The 11,206-nt window shown below is 23.7% G+C and overlaps 3 protein-coding genes across 5 annotated transcripts in view; 1 reads left to right on the top strand and 2 right to left on the bottom strand.

Moving 5' to 3' along the window:
* The window catches only part of LOC102673501, a 7,742-nt gene extending 6,050 nt beyond the window's left edge, over window positions 1-1,692 (bottom strand). Inside the window, exons 1-5 of the mRNA XM_006608945.2 lie at window positions 1,534-1,692; window positions 1,210-1,427; window positions 485-719; window positions 201-403; window positions 1-69 (exon numbers count right to left, since the gene is read on the bottom strand). Of these exons, the coding sequence (XP_006609008.1) occupies window positions 1-69; window positions 201-403; window positions 485-693 (481 nt within the window). The 5' untranslated portion in view covers window positions 694-719; window positions 1,210-1,427; window positions 1,534-1,692. The remainder of the gene's footprint in view (window positions 70-200; window positions 404-484; window positions 720-1,209; window positions 1,428-1,533) is intronic.
* A 369-nt stretch (window positions 1,693-2,061) lies between these two features.
* On the top strand, window positions 2,062-7,589 carry LOC102676403 (type II inositol 1,4,5-trisphosphate 5-phosphatase). Of its 2 annotated transcripts, none has more exons than XM_006608885.2 (19): window positions 2,062-2,293; window positions 2,532-2,665; window positions 2,762-2,942; window positions 3,051-3,185; window positions 3,255-3,370; window positions 3,446-3,588; window positions 3,749-3,922; window positions 4,004-4,166; window positions 4,273-4,451; window positions 4,534-4,755; window positions 4,842-4,977; window positions 5,073-5,252; window positions 5,592-5,688; window positions 5,757-5,894; window positions 5,962-6,059; window positions 6,153-6,330; window positions 6,414-6,541; window positions 6,639-6,750; window positions 6,826-7,589. In XM_006608885.2, exons 2-19 carry the CDS (start codon window positions 2,600-2,602, stop codon window positions 6,990-6,992), a joined length of 2,613 nt encoding a protein of 870 aa, XP_006608948.1. In that variant the 5' UTR covers window positions 2,062-2,293; window positions 2,532-2,599; the 3' UTR covers window positions 6,993-7,589. The 2 variants fall into 2 exon arrangements, with proteins under 2 accessions (XP_006608948.1, XP_006608947.1); XM_006608884.2 differs by having other exon boundaries at window positions 2,759-2,942.
* Window positions 7,590-7,966: 377 nt separating this feature from the next.
* On the bottom strand, window positions 7,967-10,782 carry LOC102676263 (importin subunit alpha). 2 transcript variants are annotated; one of them, XM_006608881.2, is made up of 8 exons: window positions 10,607-10,782; window positions 10,139-10,240; window positions 9,694-10,007; window positions 9,361-9,616; window positions 9,145-9,283; window positions 8,702-9,060; window positions 8,285-8,617; window positions 7,967-8,188 (listed from the first exon to the last, which is right to left on the bottom strand). In XM_006608881.2, exons 2-8 carry the CDS (start codon window positions 10,202-10,204, stop codon window positions 8,096-8,098), a joined length of 1,560 nt encoding a protein of 519 aa, XP_006608944.1. In that variant the 5' UTR covers window positions 10,205-10,240; window positions 10,607-10,782; the 3' UTR covers window positions 7,967-8,095. The 2 variants fall into 2 exon arrangements, with proteins under 2 accessions (XP_006608944.1, XP_031370563.1); XM_031514703.1 differs by having other exon boundaries at window positions 10,603-10,753.
* Between the last annotated feature and the right edge of the window lie 424 nt (window positions 10,783-11,206).

The raw sequence follows: 11,206 nt of genomic DNA, 5'->3' as shown, positions 1-11,206 counted from the left end.
CAGCAGCCATAAAGCAAGTATTACCGAGATTGCGAAGACCACATACTCCTGCACGTAAAACTACATCTTCTATATAACATAAATACAAATAAAACATTAATCAATTATCTTAATAAATAAATTTTTTTTAAAAATCAGATAGTTTTATATATATATATATATATATATATATATATAAATATGATAATATTTATATATACCCATTTGTGAATCATCTTGAGAATCTCCACCTTCTGAAAACAAATTGTTTAGAGCTGGAGTATCAGGAGGTAAAAATGGACCATATTCTATACCAGTTCCATTATCACCAATAGGATCTGCACCAACATCTGTAAAATCATTTAAACCAGGTGGTGGTGGAAGTGGAATAGCATAGTCTGATGTAGAACTATTTGCTTCAGTCCTATGTAACAAATATTATGTTAATAATTTATATAATTTATTACATATTAATAATTATTTAAATGAATAATATTAATCATACCATGTATCTTCTATACCCATATTAACTTCTGATGAAAGCAGTTTATCCTCTTGAAGAGTTAAAGTGTGGTCTAAAGAAGAGGTTAATGGACTAAGACCAGTAGAATCTAATACCTCTGATATCTCTGCGACTTCAGGCAGATAATAAATTTCAGAAGATCCAATCATTGAAATATTTTCTACTTCTGAGACATCCACCTTATTGTCCATTCAGATAATGAAATACCAAATATTACCTAAAAGTATAATTATTACAAAAGAAAGAATCAATGTACATTTGTTAAAATCAAAATATCTTATATTTTCTTAAAATAAAAAATTTTGTTCATATTTATATCTTTTAAAGATTTATATCTGATAAGAAATTATATTTAACTTTATAAAACTTATTTAAATTAATAAATTACAATATAAGAAATATAAATCTAATATATTTAAAAACATTAAATCTCTAATGAAATGCATCACAAAAAATATTTTTTCCATAAAAGCAAAAAAAACTTTAAAACTTTATTTATTGTTCTGTTTTCCCTCTAATTTTGTTAAGATCTAACATGCATCATTTAAATTTCATTTAGTATAATATTAATAACAAATAAATAAATATAAAAAATATATAGGAAATAAATATGATAATAAAATATAAATATCATTTCCAAAGACCAAAATTTTGCAAATTACATTGAATTACTTGAAATCATCAAACAATACTTAAATCATCCTAACCTAAGACGTCGGGAACGATTACCGCGAATTCTTTGGCGTCCTATTGTTGTAAGTTGATAAACTCCTCAAGGAACAATTATTATCGATAACTGGATTTTTTTGTTTTTTAGAAGTAAGATTATATTATATTGGCTATTACACTGATCAATATGGAAGAAACTGAATTCTGTAGTCTATAAAAGTACAACTAGACCTTGCCCACACAAATCGTAATCATCCTGTAATATCGTAATAGCACAAATTTGATATCAATATACACAGAAAAACATACAATTTTATATTTAATATGGGTATATAAAAAAAATAAAACCAATATTCACTTACATTGCAGAAAATCCACTTTCTTCTTCATGAAATATCTATACCGCCATTGCAGTAAACGGCATGGTCAATGGATGCGCTAGAAAAGAAAGATTTACCTACGATCATAGACCTGCTTACAACGCTTCAGGAAGTTGGCATAGCTATTTTTTAATTTTCAATGTAGGTACTATTTTCTATTTTTACTAGGGAAATTCTATTTGCGCGCTTAAAATTGCATTTTATCTTCAATAAAATGTTTTATTTGTACAAAAAACTGATTATTCTATAAAATATATAAATATGTATTAAAAACAATATGTTTTTTTCTTATTTAAGCAAAATTCTTATTTAAATTTAATTATATTAATTATATTATAAGATATTAACATTTTAATAATATTTTACTTCATAAAAAACAAATAAAAATATTTAATCGACTTATATCAAATTTAATAAAAACTTTTTTTATTTTTCTCATTTCATGAAAATGCTTCATTTTCATATACATTTTTATTGAGTAACATATATATATATATATATATCCACATTAAAAAAAAAAGCTACAAACTATCTACTGATTTCTTTGACACACACGAGGGATACAAATTTAATCATGTCTAATGTCAATTACTGTACTTTGTCATTCTTATTCATTCAGTGATAAATTAAAGTATATAATATAAGTTACTTAATAGTAACATTGGAATATATTTTAGAAAGAAATAATAACTTATATCGAAAAAATGCAGTGATACTCGATATTCAATACAAATAAGATAAGGTAATGTTTCGTTTAAAAGGAAAAAATATTTTATGATGAAAATTTATTAACAGAAAATAATTATTTTATCTAGTTTTAAAAGTTATATTATATGTATTATTATAATTATTTCTTTATTATTATTAATATAAAAAAAATAAGAATATATTCTATTCTCATTACACATGTTAAATATATTTAATATAATAAATATATTTCAATAATGAATATTAATATTTTATATTTATATTTATATTAGTCCTCATATACATACATCATATCAGAATTATATTAAAAATTTTGGAAAATAACATTTTATTGATAAGCATGTCATCATCAGAACAATCAATGATTGTACAATCAAAATTTGTCTCAGGAGAGACTGTAATAATTGTATCCTTTTAATTGAAAACAAAAATTAAATACTTTCTCTATTTTTAAAAAGTATATATAAAATATAAATCTATAAATCTTTAATCATATAAAAAGGCAATGGAAGCATCATTGATACAAGGTTGGGTTAAAGCTGCACGGATTATAGCACTTCTTAACAAAGGAACTACTCATGCATTAGTTATTTTAATTACTTCAAGAACACCCCCTCAAGTTTATAGTGATCTTACCATAGAAAGAGTATTGCCTATTGATCAAGATTTTAAATGTAATATAAGTATGTAATTTTATTTATTATTTATATAATATTCAATTTTATAAAATATTTTTATATATTAATATTAATATATAATTATATTAATATATAATAAATATTATTTATTAGATACTGATGACAAACAACAAGATAGTTTAGATGTTTATCTTAATGTAACATCAAGAAAATTACAATTAATATTTGAGATGAGACCTGGAGTAGTAACTAGCTCCTTAGTATCTGAGATATTTAGAGCTATAGAAGGTAAAAATATGTTACTAATTACTTATATGTAATATAAGTATATAAACATATGTTTTTTAATCATTACAGTATATCAAAAAACTAAGAATTCAGCATCAGAATTTTTATGGGTTCAAAAATTAACAGGAAATACACGTAACTTAAATTCCAATACCAATGAAGAAGTACAAGATAATACTGATCCTGTTAGTAGATTTTATATTGTAATTTTTACATTTATTTAAAAATTAATAATGAAAATTTAAAAATATCTTGTATAGCTGGTAGATCTAGAAAGTCCAGTTCTAGTTGTAACAAGACGTAGTATTGCTTCTGGCAAATCACCAGTAGCTGCTAGGGAGTCAGCAGTACGATATCAAATGGCATGCAAAGAAGATGATTATACATACAGTAAAACATTTCGGTTTGTTTTATTTTTTTCATACATTCTGTAAAATACTATTATATAATTTTATTTTATAGTATTATATAATATATAATTTTATTATAAGTTTCTAAATAATTTATTATAGAATTTGTTATAATATATTTATAGTGTTATATATATTTATAATTTATTATAGTATATTTATTGGTACATGGAATGTAAATGGCCAACCACCAAATGGTATTAAATTGCATAGATGGTTAAGTTATGATAAAACACCTCCTGATGTATATGCAATTGGATTTCAAGAACTAGATTTAACTAAAGAAGCATTTCTTTTTAATGACACTCCAAGAGAAGAAGAATGGAGGTAAAACAATTATATTTGTATATAAATATTAAATAATATTTTAATATTATTTTTTTATATTTTTATATTATGTGTTTATAGACAAGTTGTAGCAAAATCTCTTCATCCAAATGGTGTTTATGAGCAAGTAGCTATTGTAAGATTAGTGGGTATGATGTTGCTTATATATGCTTTGCATAATCATGTACCATACATAAAAGATGTATCAGTTGATACAGTAGGTACTGGCATCATGGGTAAAATGGTAATATTTATTTTTATTGTAATTATTTATATTTATAATATTTTACAAAATACAAAAGAATTTAAAATTCAATATTAAATTATTTTAACAAATTTAATCTTATCAGGGTAATAAAGGAGGTGTAGCAGTAAGTTGTTCTATTCATAATACATCTATTTGTTTTGTTAATGCTCATTTAGCAGCACATTGTGAAGAATACGAAAGACGAAATCAAGATTATGCAGATATATGTGCGCGATTATCTTTTACAAAATATGTTCCGCCTAAAAATTTTAAAGATCATGAGTAAGTATCCTATTCATATATTATATTTCAAAGTATATAGTGTAAAATTGTGTAATTAAAAATATAAAAATTTTATAAATAGTCAGATCTATTGGTTAGGAGATCTGAACTATCGAATAACTGAAATGGATGTCATGGTCGCTAAACAACATATAGATGAAGAAAACTATTCTGCTGTCTTAGCTTTAGATCAATTAGGTCAACAACGACGATTAGGTCGTGTTTTACAAGGATTTCAAGAAGCAGAAATTACATTTAAACCAACATATAAATATGATCCAGGCACTGATAATTGGGATTCAAGGTTTTATAATTATATTTTGAATTTTTCTTTGTGTATTTAAATATACATATATTATATCATTTATTAAATATAAATATCAATTATAGTGAAAAAGGTAGAGCACCAGCATGGTGTGATCGTATATTATGGAAAGGCGAAGCAATTACATCAATAGATTATAGAAGTCATTCTGAATTAAAAATTTCAGATCATAAACCAGTTAGTGCAATTTTTGATTCTCAGGTAAATATAAATATTTTTGAATAGTACAAAAAATTAATAAAATAAAACAAAATTTTATTTAAATTTTTTAATTTATCATATTTTTCAACTTATAGATTAGAATCATAGATATGGCAAAATATCGTAAAATCCACGAAGAAGTTATGAAAAAACTTGATAAATTAGAAAACGAATTTTTACCACAAGTGATGGTTGATACAACAGAAATTATATTTGATACATTAAAATTTCTTGAACCTAGTAGCAAAGAACTTATTATTGCTAATACTGGCCAGGTAAATAAACTTTTAAAATATATATAGATAATCCTCATATAATTCGCTATTTAACGATATTGTAATATAATATAGTTTAAAATAACAATTCTTATATAATGCAATATTTATACAATATGATTTGATATATATAATAAATTCATATCAAATTATCCGTTTACATGCAACAAAAAATTATTATTTTACTAATTATTATTAATTAGTTAATTAGTTATTAATTAGTTAATTATATTATATTATTTTATTAATTATTATTAATTATTATTACTTTTATAAAATCTAATTATTGTGTTACATGAAATATTTTTCTTTTTTTTTTATTAATTATGCTATTTATAGGTACCAGTTCAATTTGAATTTATAAAAAAATTAGGTGACACTAGTTATTGTAAAGAATGGTTGGATATAGAACCATTTAAAGGTTTTATAAAACCAGGTATAATTTTTTCTTTTTTTTTTAATCAAATTGGATATTTTATAAATTTATTTTTTTATCATGTTTAGGAGAAAAATGTGATACTAGATTTGAAATATATGTTGATAAAAGGTCAGCATGTAAATTAAATTCAGGAGAAGATAAATTATATGATATTTTAATTTTACATTTGGAAGGAGGAAAGGATATATTTATAACAGTTACAGGTTTGCAATATTTTAACACTACATTGCTTTTAAAGAATAAAGAAACGAGATTATATTACTTTCTTAGGTACCTATGAAAGAAGCTGTTTTGGATCTTCAATGGAAGCTTTAGTTCATATTCCAGTACCAATTAGAGAAATTCCTATTGGTAGATTAATGGAACTTGTAAGCATATTATATAAGTATATATATGTATAAAAAAAAAATAAAATTAAAATCCTACAATTAACTTAATATTATTATTTCATAAAATCATAGGAAAATAATAAAAATCTTTCTCAAGAACCATATGCTATACCTAAAGAAATATGGCTCTTAGTTGATAGGTTGTATCGACATGGTATAAAAACGACGGGACTTTTTGAAACACCGGGTCTTCCCAGTGAAATTATAGCTATAAGAGATTGGTTAGACAATTGGAGTCAAGATCCAATGCGTATCCTAATCAAAATATTCAACTTATACATCAATATCTTATACATCATTATAAATAATTTTGATTCCTTAACAACTACAAAGCTGGTAGTGTTCACTCTGTTGCAGAAGCATTACTTTTACTTCTAGAGTCTACAGCTGAACCTTTAATTCCATACAACCTCCATAGTGTATGCTTATCTGCTGCAACAAATTATTTACAATGCAAACAAGTGTGTGGATTTATAATTTTTAAAAAAATTTTCATGTTATTATGAAACATATATATGTTTCTTAATATTTTAAATTAATATTTAAATTTTTTTATAGATTGTAATGCAACTTCCAGAAATAAGGAGAACAGTTTTTGTTTATATTTGTTATTTTTTACAAGAATTATTAAATCATACTCAAGATAATGAACTAGATGCTAAAACTCTTGGTAAATTTTTATTTATTTATTACTATAAAAAAAATAATAAACTTGTTATAAATTTATTAATTATTTGTTTCATAGCAACAATATTTGGATCAATTTTTTTAAGAGATCCACCAAGAAGTAGAGGTGATAAAAATCAGAGAAGTCGTACTCAAGTTGTTCAAGCAACAATTGATCGAAAAAAAGCTGCATTTGTTTATCATTTTTTAATAAATGATCAAAGCGATTTTATTCTTGGTCGATAATAGTATTTTTAAAATTAAAAACAAGTATTTATTAAATGCAAATTCAGCTAATGAAAGCTTCAAAAGAAATAAAACATTTCAAGTGTTCTGTTTAGGTGAAAATAATCATATAAGTACTAACATTAAATAAATATTTTGCCACATTAATATTTATGTAATAGTACTTAATTATGCGAACAAAATTATAAAATGAAATAATGCACGTAAATACCTTGCCAATTCAAAAATATTTTTTAAATAAGTATATTGTATGATATAAAATAATGAATACTCGTAATAAGTAAGAAATTTGTTACAATTTCATCTAGTCTTTGTTTAGTTTGAAGTGACTAAATATGTATTATATAAACTTATTATAATAAGAAGAAATTGTTACTTGACTTATTTTAAATTAATTTTATAATAACTTATAAGTTATTAAATATTTAAAATTATAATACTCTAAATATATAAGAAAGATAACCGAAAACCCTATTTTTGTTCAATTGCTTATAATTGTATTATATTATATAAAATTATTGAAATTACTATTATCAATACATGTTAACTTTTGTATCAAAGTTTTATTAAAAAATACATATAAATTGTAATAAGAAATGTAGCTTATAGTATTTTATAGACACATAATTTAACAAATCACAAGACAATTACATGTATAATAAAAAGAAAAAAATGAAAATAATTAGTACATAAAATTTTAACGGTGATCAAATCTAAAGATAAATGTTTATGTATTATAAATTCAAAAAAATGCAAAACATGATATTAAATGACATTAACATAAAATGATATTAAAAATGACTCTTAGAATATCGCAAAATACATATTTCAGTACAGAACAAAAATTCTGAAATTAATAATATCAGAAATGAAAGATATATATAAACAAATAAATTGCAATTTTAAAGCTATATATAAAAAGGAACATTAAATGGAAATTGATGTCATGGAACACACAAAATATCAATAAAGCATTATGAAAGGGACAAAAAATTCTTCTTTAATGTTCATTTGCAACGACGAAAAAATGTAAACCTATTTACAAAAAGAACTGAAACACACACTAGTATATTAATTAAATAACGTAAAACTGATTATGGAATCTAAAAATTGAAACCCTTTTGTGCCGTTTCAGCTGGTTTAAATTCCAATTGACCATCAGCTGTAGGTGTTGTTAATGTTGATTCTTCGGCTTCCTATAAAAAAATGTTCATAACATTCGAATATTTTTTATTTTATTACTAAAATATATATTATTATTTAAATGTATAAATTTTTATAAATTCTCTTACTGGTTCTGAGAAGAAGTTATCAATCATTGCAGTAGCTTTTTGATATACTTGTTCTACATCATGATGCTGAAGAGCTTCTAATTTATCCAAACCTCCAACTTCTTCTATCATAATAGCTACTCGTTCAATTTCTCCCATTTTTTCTGCAGCATTGAAAATATTAGTTAAACCATCAAGAACAACAATTATTGTTTTCCAATCCTTGGCTTCTAGAAGATTGCAAAATGGTGCAAGCACTCCTAATTGTACTAGTTGGGCTAATTGTTGTACTGATCCACCTGAAGTTAAATTTGTTACTGCCCATGCTGCCTCTTTTTGAGATTTAAAATCTCCCTATAAATAAAATATAATTTTACATAAATAATTAAATAATTTTTTTGATAATTGCAATTAATAAAAGATATATAATTTACTAACAGATTCCAGAACATGTATTAAAAGTGGCAATAAACCAGCATTTATAACATGTTGAATTTGTTCTATGTTCCCTGCAGTAATATTACTAATAGTCCATGCAGCTTCTTTAACAATATTGATACGATGATGTTGCAATAATAATCCTAAATGTTGCAAACCACCTGCTGATATTATTGCATCTGTTTGCATATCATTTCCCGTAACTATATTTCCAACAGCACGAAGTGCAGGTGTTAAAACTGTCACTTCAGTTGAAGTAAGTAATTGTACAAGTTTTGGTATAACTCCAGATTCAACAACTGCTTGTATTTTATCATTAGAACCATCAGTAAGATATGAAAGAGCCCAACAAGCATCAGCTACAATAAAAAAATTTGTTTATAATTATTTTAAAATATAAATTATCACATATGGAATATTCTAATTAAGTATCATAATTTTACCTAGTATATCTTTGTCATTATTACTAAGTAAACGATTTAACACTGGAAGAGCAGTTCTTACAATTTCAAATGGAGGTGGAGGATTTTTATTGCGACATAAATTTGATAATGTCCAAACAATATTACGTGTAAATGTTACCTATAATAATAAATTTAATAGTAATTTAATGATAGTATTATTATATCTATATTGAAATAAACATATATTATACATACAGAAGTATCAGGCTTAATTAATTCTAATAAAAGTGGCATAGCATCATATCCAAGAACAAGATCTCGAGCTGCTGGACCATCTCCAGCAATATTACCAAGTGCCCATACAGCTTGTTCAGCAACATTAGGTGATGCAGATTTAAGTAATGCAACTAATTTTGGTATAGCACCATGTTTAACAACAACATGAGTTTGCTCTGATGTACCAGATGCTACATTTGTTAGAGCCCATGCTGCTTCAAACTGCAATGCAGCACTAGAAATATTTAATGTAAATAACAAAAAAATTTATGAAATAAAAATAAAATAAAATTATTATTATTATATCCATACTTATGATGATAATCTAAAAATTCAACACATCGTGGAACAATTCCACGTTGAATCATAATATCTATAGGTGGATTTTTTTCTCGGCTCAACATTTTTCTACATGCTTGTGTTGCTTGTAATTGAATTGTTTGATCTGAAGATTTCATGCCATTGACAATTTCTTCTATAGATACAGAAATGGGTGAAAGATTACTTTCACTCACAGGATTTTGTGATTCTTTGCCTACATTCAAATTTCGTCGTTTTAATAATTGTTCATCTTTTCTAGCTTTACGTAATTCTACTGATATTTCACTCCTTCTTCTACGTGCTTCCTATAATAACAAATTATTTATATATAATATTATATATAAAAATAATTTTTACAAATAAAGAAAATAAAGTATAATAAGAAATTAAGTATATATTTTATATCACACATTTTACAACATAATGATTAATTTACCTCATGTTTATTATTAAATTTAAAATTAGCTTTACGACTATGACAATCAGCTTCTGGTGCAGGCATTTTTATACCTTAAAGAAATTGGATATAAATTTTTCTCTGTAAAAATATAAACAGTACAAATCGTTAATACATAATTATAAAATTAAAATTGTATTAAAAGTTATAATAATTTTAACAAAGTTATACAATTTATAATTTAAAAAGAAAGTTGCTCTTATCTATATACTAATTAAACATTTAACAATTATAATATAATATATATTTAATGATTGATACCTTATTAAAAAATCAGTATAAATCCATATATGATACTACAAATCGTATTAAAAATTAAGTTATTTTAAATCTATATTTTCTAACGGTTATTTACTCATTTTTCTCAGTTCTTTTCAATATTATATGACATTTATTTATGGAGTAATTTTAAATATATATTAAAGATAACAAATTTTTCTTACTTACTGTGCAAGTGTGTTAATAAATATTAATATGTGCAGAATATAACGTAGCCCATCGAACACTTAACGAACCGATCGCGACCCGCGCGTTAAAGGTACAATGGCTGCTGAAGAATTTTCTTTGTACTTAGAACCTGTTGCTGTTGATCGAAGGACGTAAAAGAAATTATTGTTTATATCTTCATCCAATTAGAACTTTCATTTGTATATGACGCAATAACATATTGAATTATGATTGGTGGTTGCAATTATGATGATATATGATTGGTCATTCAACATTCAACGTTCAATTTTTAAATTAGAATCAACTAATAAGAAAATACTATTTATAATTATAAATAAATAATATTTCATATATTCCTTAAAATAATCTATTTAATTTATTATTTTTTGAAATCACTATACTTTTGAAAAATTAAATTTTCTTAATACAGATATTAATATTCAGGAATTTTTGAAAAAAATCAGATTTTTCATTTTATATCTTTATAATAATGATGTATTTCATAAATTGTTGTTTAAATTCTTTATAATACTATAATACTTTTAAAATTTTCAATTTGATAAATTAATATAAACTAGCAATAAATAATAAATAATAAAT

Source organism: Apis dorsata, unplaced genomic scaffold (genome assembly GCF_000469605.1).
Source record: "Apis dorsata unplaced genomic scaffold, Apis dorsata 1.3 scaffold_50, whole genome shotgun sequence".
Lineage (NCBI taxonomy): Eukaryota > Metazoa > Arthropoda > Insecta > Hymenoptera > Apidae > Apis > Apis dorsata.
The sequence above is the reverse complement of the archived record's forward strand: the minus strand, read 5'-3'. Positions and strand labels throughout refer to the sequence as shown.

Bases quoted from the DNA above. Each gene is read 5' to 3' on its own strand.
- LOC102676403 (XM_006608884.2), top strand. From the start codon at position 2,600: ATGTCATCATCAGAACAATCAATGATTGTACAATCAAAATTTGTCTCA. The intron at 2,943-3,050 runs GTATGTAATTTT...ATTATTTATTAG, and splicing joins AGATTTTAAATGTAATATAA to ATACTGATGACAAACAACAA. The intron at 6,331-6,413 runs GTATCCTAATCA...ACAACTACAAAG, and splicing joins TTGGAGTCAAGATCCAATGC to CTGGTAGTGTTCACTCTGTT.
- LOC102676263 (XM_006608881.2), bottom strand. From the start codon at position 10,204: ATGCCTGCACCAGAAGCTGATTGTCATAGTCGTAAAGCTAATTTTAAA. The intron at 9,061-9,144 runs GTAAAATTATGA...TTTTTATTGTAG, and splicing joins TAATGACAAAGATATACTAG to CTGATGCTTGTTGGGCTCTT. The intron at 8,189-8,284 runs GTAAGAGAATTT...ATTTTTTTATAG, and splicing joins ATAACTTCTTCTCAGAACCA to GAAGCCGAAGAATCAACATT.